The sequence below is a fragment of the Carettochelys insculpta genome, chromosome 31 (genome assembly GCF_033958435.1).
Source record: "Carettochelys insculpta isolate YL-2023 chromosome 31, ASM3395843v1, whole genome shotgun sequence".
NCBI classification, from domain to species: Eukaryota; Metazoa; Chordata; order Testudines; family Carettochelyidae; genus Carettochelys; species Carettochelys insculpta.
Genome location: NC_134167.1, coordinates 2,232,566 through 2,249,962, shown reverse-complemented (window position 1 = coordinate 2,249,962; position 17,397 = coordinate 2,232,566). Strand labels below are relative to the sequence as shown.

The 17,397-nt window shown below is 41.8% G+C and overlaps 1 protein-coding gene across 2 annotated transcripts in view; it reads left to right on the top strand.

Annotated features, from left to right (window-relative positions):
- PPP2R2A (protein phosphatase 2 regulatory subunit Balpha) overlaps positions 1-16,627 on the top strand; it is a 55,746-nt gene extending 39,119 nt beyond the window's left edge. For both annotated transcript variants that reach the window (XM_074981600.1, XM_074981602.1), the window contains 7 exons: positions 4,275-4,440; positions 5,514-5,626; positions 6,036-6,213; positions 7,272-7,436; positions 9,323-9,492; positions 10,077-10,168; positions 15,346-16,627. In XM_074981600.1, the coding sequence (XP_074837701.1) occupies positions 4,275-4,440; positions 5,514-5,626; positions 6,036-6,213; positions 7,272-7,436; positions 9,323-9,492; positions 10,077-10,168; positions 15,346-15,625 (1,164 nt within the window). In that variant the 3' untranslated portion in view covers positions 15,626-16,627. The remainder of the gene's footprint in view (positions 1-4,274; positions 4,441-5,513; positions 5,627-6,035; positions 6,214-7,271; positions 7,437-9,322; positions 9,493-10,076; positions 10,169-15,345) is intronic.
- Positions 16,628-17,397: the final 770 nt, after the last annotated feature.

The following is a 17,397-nucleotide window of genomic DNA, read 5'->3' as shown; positions in this document are numbered from 1 at the left end:
AGAGGCTGAGGTGGCTTAGGTAACACAGCAACCAGAATGAAGAAACACCGTTCTCTGGAAATAGAGTCCAAGAGGAAAGGAAAGATATCTCTGAGGCCAGGGAAGAAAAAATACCTCCTCCCCCAAATAGGTACCACTAAGATTCCTGCAGGCCCTGGTACCAATATACTGGTGCCCATCAAAAACATTTCTTTTACACCTTCTGCTGTGAAGTCTTCTACCAAGCTGCACCAAATGATGCTCTCGTTGATACTGGCAGTAAAAGCCTCCAGACGCAGGGACTACTCCCAAGGGCCTTCAAGATATGATTTGGTAGCTTTCTCCTGAGGCTATTCCCACAAGGAATGCCTGGGCCCTAATGAGTCACTACTGTCACTGGCCTGCATGGCAGATACCCCAACCTATCCTTGGTGGTGGACATCCTCAATCAGAACAAACAAGCAGTCAGGTAGCACTTGAAAGACTAACAAAATTATTTATTAGGTGATGAGCTTTTGTGACAGACGCACTTTCAGAGTTATATAATTTCCAGTCCGGACCCCGGATATAGCACAGCAGTCCAAAAACAATTGCAGTAACTTGTTTCTGCTGCTTCATATGCCTTACACTGAAATGTAAGTGCAATATTTCTATTCCAGTTCATTTATATGATAAGATGATTGAAAATGAGCAAGTTTTCAGTGGTAGTCTTCTGAGATATTTTTGCACCATTTTTTAAGTAAGTAGTTTTCACGTGAGGTGTAACTTGATGGTATGCAAAACATATATGACTCCTGCAAAGGATACAGTAATCTGGACAGGTTGAATGGCACTTGTTGAACACCTCAGATTACCTTTCAGCTTGTGGTATGCATGCCCTTCGGGGTACCCAAGAGAAGTCTGGGGGTACTTACTTTTTTTTTTTTTTTTGAAAAAGGGGTACTTGATTTATTTGAAAAAAATTTTTTTTGAGAAACACTGTGCTAGATGACTGAAAAAACCCATAGCAGACTCCCTGGGGAGTGGTCACTTTCACAAACACCACAAGTGATCTTCAGCACTTTGGTCTTTGGAGCATTTGTCAGTCCCACCAATGGATCTCTTTACGATGCCATCCAATGGGCTGTCCCACTGCTTGTTTTTGAGGAGAGGCTATGGCCACAGGTCAGTGGGAGATGTGACTTTTGGCCTCAGCCTCTTGTACCATTGATCCTTGTTCAAGGCCCTGTATAGGGTACAAACCCTTTGGAAGAATTCCAGCTATCCTACAGGTGAGTAATCTCTCCTTCAGTTCCCAGCTCTGTCACTGATTTCCTGTTCAACCTTGGTTAAGTCATTTCATCTCCAGTTTTTTTCTCCATCTGTAGAATGCAGAATTGAATGCTTTCCTGCTTCACACGAACATTCTTAACGTTAATTTATTTGTATTCAGGAATCACACTTTGGTGGTGGGGACCACAGAAATGGGTGGTGAAGAGTAGAAAACCTGACTTCAAAACAGATGCTTGAGAGCATGTGTGTTGACTAAGTTCCTGACATTTCAGGGAAAAGGATGCCCTAAAAATACACTGGAAATTATTAGCCTCAGAAGGGTAGGTGGCCATGTTAGTCTGTAGCTTCACCCAAAAAACAATCATTCGTGTAGCACCTTAAAGACCAACAGGTTTATTTGTGAGGTAATAAACTTCTTATTTTTTTCGTGATTACTTTTATGTGACCTTGGCAAGAGCTGTTTTATAGATGAGGTTATTTACAAGGAACCTTTTTAGATACATCTTTGATTCCTACTTTTCCTTTTTATCAGACACAGAGCCTTCCAAAGTTCTTAAAAACACAGGAGCTTCACTGAAATGTGAGTCCTCAAAGTTTTACACATGTAACTTCATCCACCACTGAAATGCTGCCGTTTCTGAGCTGGAATGTGGCAGCCATTCAGAAGTGCAAAGCGAACAGTGTTATATAAGCTAGGATCGGAAATGAGTATTGTATCCAATTGAAACTGAACGGTGAGCTCATGGAGCAGGACTGTAATTACCCAAGTTGGAATTTGACGTAGGGAGCTGGGGTTTGCACCTCTTGCTTTTTTTTAATCTTTAGTACTAGGATCTGCTAATTGACTCCAAGGGCCTTTTGCTTTTCATCCTAAAGGTGGGGTCTCCTACATTAGAGTACCCTCTAGCCCTGTATATTTTTTTTATTAATCCACAAACAAGCATGTGCCAGTCTGAATCATCAAGTTTCGTACAGACTTAAAGGAGAGAACACCATTGAATCATGACCAGCACATGCTGCAGCACTATTGCTTTACATTGGAAATTTCCCAATCGATGTACAGACTTCTTGACCCTGCTTAACTTGTTAGGCATGATTGAAAAAAGCAGCAAGTTCCTCTCTCTAGGATGGAAATGCCAAAATAATTGGTGGGCGTGGTATGATACTCTGGTACTAAATGGTGTTGTTTCTGAGGCAGCTTTATTTTCCTTGCTCCTGGGTTAGTCTGCAACTTGACAAATTTTAGTAACTCTTTGCCTTCATTAAAATGGAGGGATGTGGTGGAAGAGCAGAGGGTTTGGAAAATGTAATGCATTTTGGGGTCAGCAATGATTATACACTTTAGCGTGAAGTGTGGGGGAACAATCATGAATGAATAGGCCTGAGTCACAAAGGAGGGAACAAGTTGCATAACACAGGGCACATCACAGCAAAGGCACGATTCACCTGTCAACCTAAGATGTGATGATGGGATTGCTAGAACCTAGCTAGGATATGAATGCATACAAGATTTGGAGCTTGAAGTCTGCTCAGCTAGAGCTAAGGCCTGCACAATGAACTTTTTCAGAAATCAGTTCCTACTCGCTTTTCCCATAAGAGGAGGTCAAGGCCCTCCAGGGTGAGTGTGGTTAAGAAATCGGTACATAAAACATAACTTTTTCGTTAGGGGACCAGAGGCCTGTGTGAGAGTTGAGGCTTCCTGTCATTCCAAGTTGCTTTCCCGTCCTTCCAGGGTGTCCTCAGAGCACAGGCTGTCATTCCTGTGTGCTTTCACTATTAAAGCTATGCTGGCGGAACATGGTACTGCAGAGCCTCATTTACAAACACCTCAGGAATGGAAATTGCTTGTTTGTAACTGAAATTATGGTGGTTCTTCCAAAAGTTTACAGCTGAACTTTGACTTATTACAGCTTTGCAACTCTACTATGCAGAAGAAAAATGCTTTTTCCCCCCCTTTATTTTTAAGTTTGTTTTGTACAGTCCAATGTTTGCTTTTTATAAGGGGGTGGGCAAGGGGGTGTTCCTCTGCCACTGCTTGGTTTTATACATCTGGTTCCAAACTAGGTGTGTGGTTGACGGGTCTGTTCTTAACTCTGCGATTGCACTGTAGAAGTTTTGACTTCTCTTTGATCCAGTGCACCTTCCCAAAAGGAAGGGAGAATGGGTTTCTCAGAAAACAGGAGCCAAGACAGTTCAGGGGTAGAAGAGCTGATTTATGTAAGCAGCTCTGACTCTTGTCTTGCTCTATGGTTTCCTTTGGAATTCTCACAACTTGCATCGCAGGTCAGTCTTCTCCAGAGCAGATTAACCTGATATGCAACAGGAGAGTCGTCTTGGGATTGTGCTCCCTCGGAATCTAAATATTCTGTTGTGGGCTGAGTGAGATTCTTAACGCAATTTTGAAGTTTTGTTTTGTTTTGTTTTTGTTTTTAAACTCATCAGCTGTTTCTTAGTGCTGAGTGCTGCTTATTTGCAAACTTAGAAGATTGAAAGTTCAACTGTTTTATTTATGAGGCAAGTGAACATGTTTTAAAAATTTTGCGCGAGATCTTTAAACAACTGAATTTTTTTTCTGAAAGTTGAAACATTGATCACATTAAACAAAGCATGGAAAATGATAATCCAAAACAGAAAACTGAAAACCTGAGTGAAAAGGAGAGATCCGTTAAAACAATTGTTCTGCAGCTGTGCTGTTTTTGTGCCACATCTAAAGCTATGGTAGGTACTTAGCAATTCTGTGGTGCTGAGACTTTACCCAAGAGTTTGTTAAAAGGATGTCTTGTTGCAGATTTGGGAGAATGAGGCACAGAGAAGTTATTGCTTGTCAGAGGCTATAAAAAAGACTATCAGAGGCAGGCATGTTCCTGGCTTCCAGTCTCCTATTCTAATGACAAGTCTACATGTGCCAGGTCTGCTGTAAACATCCGCCCTACAGTGTTGGTACCCGTGTGCATTACGTAGGTTTCTGAATTAAATAATTCTCAGAAACAAATACCTTTTTCCCCCCCCCCCTCTCTTTTTAGAACAAAAGCCAGTCTCACAGCAGGGGGGAATACAATGTTTACAGTACCTTTCAAAGCCATGAACCAGAGTTTGACTACTTGAAAAGTTTAGAAATTGAAGAGAAGATCAACAAAATTAGGTGGCTACCCCAAAAAAATGCTGCTCAGTTTTTATTGTCAACAAATGGTAAGTCGTTTATTGTACATACTAAGTGTGAAAGCAAAATAGGGCTGTGCAGTGACTCTCAAATTCTCTGCTTCTCTTTCTGCCATTACAACATACTCAGCTTTGACTAGAACCAAAGTTGCTTATGCTATTTTGAACTGATAATTTAATACTTTTTTCTCCACTTTGCAACTGATTTTTTTTGCCTGTATCAGGAATTTGAGTCTAAGGCCGGTCCTTTACTCGGTAAAATCTGTTCTGACTCAGACAGTGGCCAGTAGGTTGATGCTACAGAGGATGACGGGGGGGAAGAAGCCCTTATATGCCATGTGCTATATAAGGAAGAGAATTTTTCCTGGTGCTGTTTTGATGAGCATATTCTACCAACTAATATTTAGATGTTTAATGAAATCTGCAATCTACACAATACAAGAAATTGGTAATTTGTGCTTGGTACAATCATCTCTGGGTGCCCAAGAAGTTTTATAGTAAGCAAGTTTACATGTAGCATTAATTTGTTAATTTGAAGGTGTTTGTAATCTGTGTTTTAAGCTAAATGTCAGTCTAAGGGCTTGTCAAAACACAGACTGGTATTTTAACTAAACTTAAAGTGGTACACGCTCCCCCTTGTGTGGGCACAGTTCTGCTGACCTAAAGAACACTCTCTGCTAACTTTGCCCTTCCTGTACAAGGATACCAATAAACTGTGTTGGCATGACACCTTTTGAATGACAGCTATATCTACATGAGGGTATGTGGTAGTTTAACTAGTTTGCTTAAAAGAAAATGACACGCTTGAGCATAATCCTGCCACAAAAACTTTGTGTATACCCATTGCAAGTGACTTTTAGCTTTTCCTGTTTATTTCATCATAATTGGAAGTTGAGGCAGTGTTCACATTCAACAAAATATGCGCCTCCAAACATTAGCTTTTAGAGCTTTCAGGCTGTTTATATACAGAGATGGATAACCCTGACAGGCTTACTTGAAGAATGAATACGGAAGTGATCCAAAAGTTACAGTTGTGGGGGGCGGAAAGCAGCCTCATGCTTGGGCTTTTGTTTGAACTTGGGCAACTCTTTAATGTATTTCAGATAAAACAATAAAGTTATGGAAAATTAGTGAAAGGGACAAAAGACCGGAGGGCTATAATTTGAAGGAAGAAGATGGGCGGTATAGGGACCCTTCTACAGTTACAACACTACGGGTGAGTAGCTCCTCTCTTTAGTGCGTTAGTTCTCATAGTAACCTTCCAAGTGTAGGTATGTAGTTAGCCTCTTTTAATGTCTCAAAGAGAGAGGCATTTCGTTGACTTTCTGAGGGTCCTGTAGATAGATACATGGCTCAACTGTCAACAGAAGTCAGAACTGCTGACTCCATGTGTCAGTCAGGACCATCCTTCGCACAATATTAGCCTTGAGTTTTCTGTGGTATCCCACATTTTGTATACCAGTAGTTCCTTGCCTGCTATGCCCAGGACACTGGTTTTTGAGTGACTTCAAGGACCTTTTTTCAGGCTGGTGGAGGTGTATGGTGCATTGTAGGTTCAACTATTAGTACTTACTTATATATATTACGCATACAGCTTGTATTTTGTACTTTCTTGTATTTTCCAGGTGCCAGTGTTCAGACCCATGGATCTTATGGTTGAAGCCAGTCCACGAAGGATATTTGCCAATGCTCACACGTATCACATCAACTCTATCTCCATCAATAGTGATTATGAAACATACTTATCAGCAGACGACTTGCGGATTAATCTGTGGCACCTAGAAATTACAGACAGAAGTTTTAGTATCTTTTTCTGTTTCTCTTTTTATCCCAGAAACACGTTTTTGCCATAACCAGAGTTGTTATAGTTCTCTTTCCTTAAAATGCTGTACACTTAAGACATCTTCCAGTTCTTATTTATTTTTCATTTGCAGTTGCAGAGAATATTGCTACTTCAGTACCAGAGGATCTTTTTTAGGAGACATGGCAAAGCAGCATTATGATTGATGTTGGTTTGTTGCCCTAATTTTTGGCCAGAAAAGGTCATGCCATTTATTTTTGTTAATGCGGGGGAAGGTGAAGCTCCAGGAGCAGAAGCAGAGCAGGCTGGAAAGAGAACAATTTGAAAGTCTTTGTCTTTGGAAACCATTTTTGAGCTACATCAAGAGATCTGTCTACAGGAGAAATACTGTCCTGAGTGCCTCAAGTTACTGGTCTGCAGCAAAACTTACAAGCCCCCTTCTCTCTCTGCACCCCCCCCTCACCACTCCACACCCACACATATGCACAAAGGGTCTAGGCCTGCTGAACCACAAAAGTGTGTTTAGCCCCATGGCATGAGGAGCAGGAACTGGATCAGTGAACACGTAAGGAGTCTCGGTGTTCAGGGGGAGTTGGAAGGCACAACATCCATGATTCCCATGTAGCTGATGAAATTAGACACAAGGCGGCATGAACTTCTACAGCGCAAAACTGTACAACGAATCATGTATTTAGAATATTGAGTTGCTCACTAGAATGTACAAGAGCTTTAAATAGCAGCATGTGTATATGACATGATATGTTGTCTGGTTTTATAGACAATTAAAAGCAGAAAACGTTTCCATTTTTAAAGTAGATAGAACCATGGGGAGGCTCTGATATTTACCCCATGTCACAGAGGGAGTCTTCAGCATAGTCCTATCTCCCAGTTCCTTGCTGCTGCTACACTAATTCCTTCCTCTCTTTGATTGTTTCACCTTTGTCTGGCATAGATATGCATTTGTTGGTGATTGGAGAGTCTTTGTGACATAAATATATAAAACTGTGTAAGTGAGTTCTGAAAATTGGAAAAGAAAAATCCTTAATAAAATGCTCTCTAGATATTGTAGATATTAAGCCCGCCAACATGGAGGAGCTGACGGAGGTGATAACAGCTGCAGAGTTCCATCCGAACAGCTGTAACACATTTGTGTACAGCAGCAGTAAAGGAACAATTCGTCTGTGCGATATGAGAGCATCGGCACTCTGTGACAGACATTCAAAATGTAAGTTCTGCTTAAAGATATTGATTCCCATCCCCTGTTTTTGAAAAGGGTTCAACATTTCACTACTAGAGGAAATTAAGGGCCTATCTACACTGGGAAATGCTACAGCTGTGTCACTGTAGCAATACAGACAGGAGTTCTCCCATCAGCGTAGGTAATCCGCTCTCCCCTCTTCTGCCCCCAGGAGGTAGCAGTCATGTCAACAGAAGTTTTCTTCCTTCGATCCAGCTTTGTCAAAGCTATGGGGGGCTTTGGTTTGTTTAACCAGCTTTTTGAGGTGTGGATTTTTCCATACCCCTGAATGAAGTAGTGAAGCTGGATTAATTTTCTTTGTAAACAGTGTTGCGTGTAGTGCCTGTGTACTAGATATTGTAAACTGGGGCTTTTGTCAATGAATGTCTAGCATGCTTCACTGTGAGTGTGCCATGAATTTTCTTGGTGTGTAAAGAGTGTACCTTCCAAAAGTTAGATTCCCCCTGTCTCTCCCCCAGTCTGTCTTGGATTTTTTTTTTTTTTTGTGACACCAGTCTGTAGGAAGCAGTTTGCATAATGCCTTGCCTTTACTGGTGTCTCACGTACAGCAAACCCTCGATTTTTATGGACCCCAATTTAGCGGACTTCAGGAACAATGAATGTGTCCCCCCACCACCAGTCGAGTGTTCCCGAAGTCTGCTGGGGTCTGCAAAATCATTCCCTCTGCCACAAACAAAAGAGCAGGAGAGACTTACCACTGCAGCTGCCTGGAGGAGCTGCCACATCCTCTGCTGGAGCTGCCATGTCTTCTTGCCAGCAGGGGCAAGGCATGCACATGGGAAGACTGCCACTCCCATATGCACTCCACCCTGGTGGGAGGAGGGCGTGGTAGCTCCTCCAGGTCGCACAGGGGCAGCGGAGTCCAGCAGCTCCTGCCGCGGCGGTGGCTCCAGTGAGTGGCAGGGCTTGGCGAGGGTGGGGAGGGGTGTTAGTGAGGCTGGGGGAGCCTGGCCGGGGCGGGCAGGTGGGTGAGTAGTAAGCCCTTGCATTTAATGGCTTTTCAGGAATAGTGGACAACCCTCTCCTCCCAGTAGTCCATTAAGTTGAGGGTTCACTGTACACTCAATTCGCCAGCTCTTTAGAAACGAACTTCAGGCAAATATTTGGCTAAATCCAACCTTTATGTCCCTGCGCAGAGGTTGTTACAAAGCTTTTATCTATCTGAGATTACACACAATGGCAGTAAGGCTGTTTATTCTAGCAGAGTCAGAGCTGAGGATAAAAATGCCCCGCCTCTGGGAAAGGTGGGAGGAGACCTCCAGGCCCCCTTGGAAAGGGTGGAGCCTTGGGCAGAAGGGATGGACTGGGGGCTAGTCTCCCCTGGCAGCTGCAGTAGCAGCCTTCTTGCAGCTTCTTCCCTGCAGGCCTTGATGTTGTAAGTATTTCATCAGCTCATGTGGATATGTCTTGTTTTAGTTGTGACTTATATCCTGGACTTCTGAGGAGATGGACCCAGTAGTCCATGGGTCTTATATCTGATTGGCTTTATTTCCTGTGGCATTTTTGATGTTACAGCCATGGATACATGTACATATCAGTAGGCAACTTTTAACGTCCACATGCCGGTATTTCTCTCTCATCTTGCGATGCACCCCTAGATAACTAACAGCACCTGCAGTATTTCTCATTGGTCTGTGGAATGTCATGTGTGTCTTGTGAAAATATGGGTATGCTGTACTGGGGTATGAGAGAGACTCATCAGTCAATGCGTGTTTCAAATGTCCTCCCAGAACCAATGGAGATCTTCCAAGTTCATACTGAAGTTCCTGTCATGAGGCATGTGAATTTGTATGGAATTGACCTAGGTTTGAGTAAATGCGCGTCACTGATTGGCACGCCTGTCTCTCACTTAGTGTTTGAAGAACCAGAAGACCCTAGCAACAGATCGTTTTTCTCTGAAATCATCTCTTCCATATCCGATGTAAAATTCAGCCATAGTGGTCGATACATGATGTCTAGAGATTATCTGTCAGTAAAGATCTGGGATTTAAACATGGAAAACAGACCTGTGGAAACATACCAGGTATCCAGTGAAATTTCATACACTGCTGTTATAAATCTTGGAAGAATGTCACATACTGAGTATGGCCTTGATCTTGCAATTGGATCTGCTTGTATGGACGGACCCCTGTTCTTATGAGTAGCTTCTGCAAAGTCATTGGGGCACAAAGACACACTGGGCTCTGCTCTTCATGGTCTGATTGTAGGGTTATGGCCCACATTTTAACATGTATGACATGCTTTTTCTTGTGGGATGGTGGTGGGACTCATGAAGAATACAGTAAGCATGACTTGCGTTCTGGGCGGCAGGTTAGCACGGTGATGGTGTTTTGCAGTGTCAGAGGGGAGACCAGAATTCACACCTTCCTGCCTCAGCAAACGGAAGGCAGCGTAGCACAGGAAGCTGGCTTGCTTTGGGGTCGGTCCAGTGCCATAGGGCCAATTGTGGTGCTCCTTGTCAACTTATAGGGTGGGCTGATAGTATCGGATGGTGGTCCTGTTCAGTTTTCCTCATGAGTCAGGTTGGTTACCATGTGACTTGCTTGGATGCTTTCTCAGATAAGTCGTGTCTTTCACACTATGCATTAAAGAAGTTTTTCCCCCCAGGTGCATGAATACCTCAGAAGCAAACTTTGTTCTCTGTACGAGAATGACTGCATTTTTGACAAATTTGAGTGCTGTTGGAATGGATCAGACAGGCAAGTCCAACCAGTTTTCTTTACATATTTAAACCCTAGTTTTAGGAATGGGAAGCTGCACTGCAGGTTCCTTCTGATGTAAGAACTTCAAAGTGTAGCCTCAAATGTATGAACCCTTTTGTAAAAATCAACCAAATGCAAGAATAGCCTTGTGAGCTATGTAATGTACACGACCTCTTCATTTAGAGTTAGGCCTTGCAATTTGATGTGAAGGGAGTGAGAAGCCGCACACAGAGATTTTTATGGCAGAGTTGAGGCCTTCAACACTTACGATTGTAAGTTATCTAGTATGCTTTTGGGAGCTGTACTGCTCCGTTTGGTAGTATGGTCCTATTAAAACAGGAAAATATGTAGACAATCCTTTGGGAACTTGCTTTTTTTTCTTTCTTTTTTTTAAAAATGACTTTGCAAACTTGCCTTATATAGCTGACTCTGCAGTAGTACTACCGTTAACTAAAGTTGAATGATACTCAAAAAAATTAAGTGAGCCACTTATTTTCCAAATCTGAAGCGGCTCCTGGGATCTCTGTCTGTCTGTTTCATCATGAGGGGAACATTCTCTTTAAAGGAAACAGCTGTTTATCTCAATATCTGGGTGATCTCTAAACACCCTCTGCCCTTAGGGTGATAATTTCATTGGTACCTGCTGTGGTTTAGTTCCCTGTATCCTCTAGTCTTTGGGGACATAAATGCTGCCATCCACTCCCCAACTGGCCACCCTCTCTCTGCACAGGTTAATGGTAGGCATACACTGACCCATAACCGCTCCACAGGATTGCTGGGACAATTGAGATCCTGTTCTCCTGAACGCTCACAGAACTCTGAGCCGCTATTTGCAGAGAGATAGCACATGCCAGCTTGCATGCATCTGCTTGGGACCCCCACTCATTTTAGTGTATGGCACAGAGGTATATTTATAATGAAAACAAGAATAAGTTTATCAAAGAACACTGATTCAAGTAATAGGAAGATTATTGGAAACAAATAGAGTAAAAGCCAGGGTATCAGGAATTTTGCTAACCCCAAGCTTAGTTAACCTGCACCTGCTCTGGCAGAATGGAGCCAGTTGCCTTGGAATGAGGGCAGCCTGCTTCCTGGCCCTGGCTTGGGGCCATGGGGGCAGCAGGCCTGCCAATATCTGGCACCTGCAGTTCCCAGGGGTGCCGGATAATACAGCTTGTACTGTAGTGACATTTAAAGCAAAATCATAACTCACTTTTTAGAGCCTAAACTTAACTCAAGACTTCCTCTTGTCTCCTGCAAGACAGCATCTCCAAGGTTCTCAACTGAATTGGCAGAGTTCCAACTTGCATAAAATTAAAGGCACTATCAGTTTTTCTTCATAGATGATGTGGGGGGGCGCGGCACGGCAGGCAGGGTGTGTGCATTCCGGGATACACCAGAAGAGGCTTCTGATGTTTACCTGAATTCCCACCTTCCCTTCCCACTGCTGTTTACCTCCTGTTAATTTCATTCGGGTTTTTATTAGCACTTAACTTTATATGCTAATAGGCTTCTATTGTATGTCCCCCAGGGAGATAAATAATCTCAGGGGGTAGCTGTGTTAGCCTGTAGCTTCACAAAAAACAAGCAATCCTCTGGAACAGCCATATCAAATTCATGGCCAGGGACCATGCAGCAGAACCAGTATTTTTAAGCCCACAACTCTGTTACTACAACATGTAAGTGCAGGTCGCCCGGTCACACACCCTTCTCTGGCAGGCATGAGTGGCAGGGAGTGAGACAAACACCAATCCCAGCTTTTCGGGCTGTCTGTGTCCAGCACATGTATATTAAGACCCCAGGGAGCCAAGAGAGTTTTCCTACACGTCAGGCACGGACAGCCCAACGAGCCAGGATTCGTGTTTGTCCTGCCTCCTGCCACTCGTGCATGCCAGAGAGGGGTGTGTGACCACTCAGAGAGACGGTGGAACCCATGTCGGCCAGTGTTAGCAGGGAACAAGGGGGGGCACAGAGGAGCGTCAGACAGTTATATGGGGAGCGGGTGCAGGGTGTGTCCATGGTGAAATCCACAAGGCCTGAGGTGGAGAGGGGCAGCTGTCTGGGGCTGCAGCAGATAGTAAACTGGTGGGGAGAGTGTGCTGTTTCTCCTTCGATAGAACTGAAAGGAAATTGACTTTGGACACTGGCCAGAGAAGCTGTGAGATCCTGACCTGGTCTCTCTTCCCATCACCCCTTCCCTTACTGGAGGCCACCCAGTGCCCCTTTCCTCTCTCCCTGCTGCTTTATGCAGGAAAAAATTGTTGGGTTGTGAGGTCTTCTATGGATCACTGAAAGGGGGTCAGGGAACGGGGAACTGCTGACCTCCATATGAGGAGAGAAGCTGCTCTTGGGGCAGTGGAGGGGTTTCACCTGTACATAAGTGAGAGGGAAATAGATAAAATCAGCCAAGGCATCGTTCAAACCTGGTCACAGTGATTAGCAAAGCAAAGCCCATACAATGGAAATGTTCTGACTTAAGTACACGCTTAGCAACATAACCTCAGGGGTTTTCCACCAGGGAGTGGCTGGTGATCACTTTCTCTTGACCCTAATCTTCATTCTCTGAGTCTATAAAGCTCCATCCCCTGCAGATACTGCTTCTTTAACTCTTGCTGTTGCTCTTTCCAGCCACAAATCTCAAAGCCCATTCATTCATTCATATTGGTAACTCATAACTTTCCTGTGCGGGAGGTTATCCTCGTTTTTAAAGACGATGAAACTGACAGCACAGGGAGTGCAGAGCTAGCTATAGAACACAGGCGTCCTGACACCTGGCTTTGCATGTTCACTGCAAAGCCACCTACCCCTTCTTTTTCCGAGATGTTTTGGCTTTTCTCCCTCACCTGCTTTTATCATCTGTCTTTTCTGTCACATTCTTCCCTCACTGCTAGGTGTAAAATTCATATTAAGTATTAAATTCTCAATTAGAATTATTGTATTATATTCAAACAAGACATGAAAAAATTATAAAACATAATTTGTAATAATAAACAAAAATTGCCACTTGCCAGTAGAAGTACATATTCTTTGGTGGTCCAGAAAGCTATCAGTTTTCATTTGTGCAGCCCTCAGTAGGCTTTGAGTTTGACATGCCTGCTCTACAACAGTGCTTCTCAAACTGTTTGGCCACGGAACCCTTTTGGCCTTGGAATATATTGACAGAACACATATGTTGGTTTGGAGCGGGAAAATTTTTCATATGGAAGAATTGCCGCACTTAATGCTCAAAAGAGTTAAGTTTTAGAACAGAAAATTGAAGACTATCATATGAATGACCAACTACTGTTAGCAACCCTATAATTAAGTGTAAAAATTAAGTCCAAACCCAAAACAAAATATCAGTATAAGAGCTGAAAGAAGGATGGTTAATGTCCTCCTTTTGTTCAAAAATAGAAAGGACAATATTGTTCAGAAAAGGACTGTCATTCCTTAAAGCTTAAAAAATACCCTTAGATGAAGAAGAAGTGGAAAACAAATTAGGCATGGAAAAAGTTTATATTTTGTGTGTTTTATAAATGTATCTTTACAGGGGAAAAAACTTCTGGAAAACAAAATGCCTTTTGACTTTTTTTTAAATGGGAAGAGTGGTTCCGTATCTCTTTTGGCATGAGATGCCCAATAACTATACTATTAGGATACACATTGCATTATAAATACTAATATGTTTACAATCTACATATTATTAAAATGCGACTAAATACTGTTGAGATGCCCACAATTTCTTATTTAATATTTTAGAAGAAAAAATATTTCTACCATTGAAATTTTTTCACGGAACAGCTGTTCATATTGCATGGAACACCAGTGTTCCACGGAACACAGTTTGGGAAATGCTGCTGTAGAATCTTAAGGACTAAGAGATATATTAGGTGATGAGCTTTCCTGGGTAAGCTGAAAATTTTCTGAAAATCTGAGTGGTTTTTGCCTGCAAAAGCTCATTATTTAATAAATTAATGTTGTTAATTTTTAAATGCAAGAGGAGTACTTGCTCCCAGGGAGAGAAGTGTCTGGAGAAGTGTGTCTCAAGACATATCACCTTCTGAGTGACCCAGAGAACATAAGTTTTAGTACCTATACATAACTCCTCACATTACTGTTTGTACATCTCTCTCAGTGAGTGATGGCCATTGTGACACAGGCTTTCAATAGAACTCTTACGACCACTTTTGGTGAACATGTGATCCCTGTACCCCTATTGGTATCCAAAAGTCCTTGGTTCACGCAAGTATAGTCTGTCTGGCATAATCTTATGAAATATTGAGGGACTACTGAAACCTGCTGAGCAAAGTAGCTACACCAAGTCAGTTGGACTTGACAATGCTCAGCACCATGTAGGATTGGGCTTGTAATCACTTTAAAACAGTGTATCTCCCAAAGAATGGAAGTTGGTCCCCTGTGATTAAAAAAACATAGCTGTTTTTCATTGAGGTATGATAGTATTTGATGCTACTTTAAGTTAATAATTCAGATGTTTTTCTGAACTATTGCTTGACCTGGCAGTGTTGTGGTTAATTTTGGAACAATGTGAGTTGATAAGACAAAGAATTTACATACCATCATGAACTCCCTGCAATGTGGTCTTTGCAAAGGTAGCTGCTGATTGAGCAATTCTGAATAAAAATTTGAGCAGGCCTGCTAGTGGCTTTTACAATAGCTGTTTGGGCTGAGAAGTTTTATTAGCAGCTAAAGGCCCTAATTCTGTAAGGTGCTGAGAGCCTCATCTCCCATGGACTTAGAGAGGAGGGCATGCAGCACCTTAAAGCAACAGGCCCAAAATAGTTGACCATGTTTCCTCACCTCTGTGCAACTCTAAAGGTATTTTCTGAGGAGGTAAAGAGGAGTGGAAAGGCAGGACTGTGGGGTTCTTAGAGCAAAAGGATGACTTTGTGTTAAGACATTGGACTGGGAGTTGAGGTGAGTGGTTCATATAGGACCCTTGTGGACAGGCCAAATGTCAGAAAAACCTCTCCCAACAGAACTGTCAGCAAAAGATACGCAAATGCATTATGCAATTTGCGAATCTTGCCAACAGCTCTCAGCAACTTAGACATAGCCTCAGTTAAGGCCCCTGGGCACTACTATAATACAGAGAAGTCCCTCTTTTTAAAATGTTGCATTCATTTCATAAGATTGCATAATTTCATAAGATTAATCTTCAGTTTTCTTATTTCCAGCGTTGTTATGACGGGCTCTTACAACAATTTCTTCAGAATGTTTGACCGAAACACAAAGCGAGACATCACCTTAGAAGCATCCCGGGAAAACAATAAACCCCGCACTGTTTTGAAGCCCCGCAAAGTCTGTGCAAGTGGCAAGCGAAAGAAGGATGAAATTAGTGTTGACAGCCTTGACTTCAACAAGAAGATACTACATACAGCCTGGCATCCCAAGGAAAATATCATTGCTGTCGCTACTACAAACAACTTGTATATATTTCAAGACAAAGTCAATTAGAGTGGCATTCCTAAAAGAAGAGTCCACTTTCTGCATAGTTGAGATAGTTGAATCTAGCATTTGTACCTGTAAATGAAAGAGAATAAAAGAGAGAGGTCCATTGTGGCACCCCTTTCCAGTGTTTAAAAATGTGCCATGTGACACAATTTTTTTTTTTAAGCTACATGGAGAAAGCGCTGTTGATCCATCACTGTGGTATTCTCCATGTCTGCTAGCCATTTAGGTGAGGGTAGGGCACTTTTTAATTTAATGACTACTTGCACCATCTTACCTAATGGACTAGATTGGACTGTATCAACATTGGTTTACTCCATTTTTTTATGCCTTCCATTGTGATGACGTCAAAAACAGGGAAAGCCTTCAGTCATGCTATGGAATTTAATTGTGTAACCTCATTAATGTATCATTTGTGGCCCTTTTTTATTAAATGCAGCTCATTCTTGCTGTGGCTTGTAGCATTTCTCCTCCTGGACTCCCACTGTCTACCTTCATTCCCTCCACCCATTCCTGGTGGCGGTGTATAGAAAAAAGATGAAATAAAGCACATGAAATGGGTCAGTTTGGGTCAGTGGTAAAGGGGTCCGTGTTGCGAACAAATGTTTTAATAAACAGTTGACTGTAATCACTCCTTGCCATGTTTGGCACCAAAAAAGAGAAAAGGGAAAAAAAAAAAAAAACTACTGAATAAAAGTGACAAAGAATGAAGAATCTGTTCTTTTTTTTAATCTACCTCTTTATATAAATATTGTTTTACCTTTAGATTTAGGGAAATAAAGTGATGGTTTTTGTAATGATTTTAACCAGTATTAATTATTTTTCAGCAGATGGAGGAGAAAGGGAGGGTTTTTGCAACGGTCTGGCTGCCATTTGTGTATGAAAATGAGCGTTCTAACTTTATTTATTGACAATTTCCATTTAAAAAAATCTTGAAATGCTACCAGATTTTGCCATAGTTGTGAACAGTAATTGCCCAGTTTTATCTTCTTAAAGCCTCTTTGTTAATCAAGCTATCCCGAATGTCTGAGTGTCCGAATTTATAGAATTTAAATCCGTTTATTGGGACTAACTTTTAATATGTTCAATCTCATCCTAATTTTATGTAATGCCTTGTTTAGAATTCAAAGCCTGTGGGATTTTAATTGTTAAAATTCTTGTTCAACGGTATGATGTAGTACAAAATAATATCAAGTGATTCCATAGATGCGAGTTTATGCTGCATTCTGAGTACACCTATATTTTCTGTATTTTATTGTTCTCAGTGTCTGAGTGGAAATGTAGATTATCATAGGAGTGCTTCTCCTTCTGGCTTTTTAAAGCAATTAAAGATCAACTTTAAAAGGTACAATGATCGGAAAATGCTTGGAGTACAGAAACTGCATGAAATAAATCTTAATAGTTGTCTGTAAGTTGATTTAAACTCTTTTTAAGCAAATAACGCTTATCCAAAGATGAGGAATTGGATAGGAACATTTTTAAAAGCACGTGGGTTTTGACCTCCAATATGTGTTTGCTAATTGTGCTCTTCTGGTGCACTATAAGGTCTAATAAGTTGTAATTATTCAACAAAACAGTCAATGGCGTTTTAGTCCATAGTAAATGCTACATTAGGGGTTTTTTTGGTTTTTTTGGGGGGGTTAGGGGGGAGGAGGTCCTACACTTCTAAATCAACTTCATTTAAATTATTTTTGTGGTTTACTTGTAAGTAAAATTTCTATAAATGCTTCAATAACCCAATCAATTTAAATATTGTTTCTGCTGTAAAATGTTAGCAG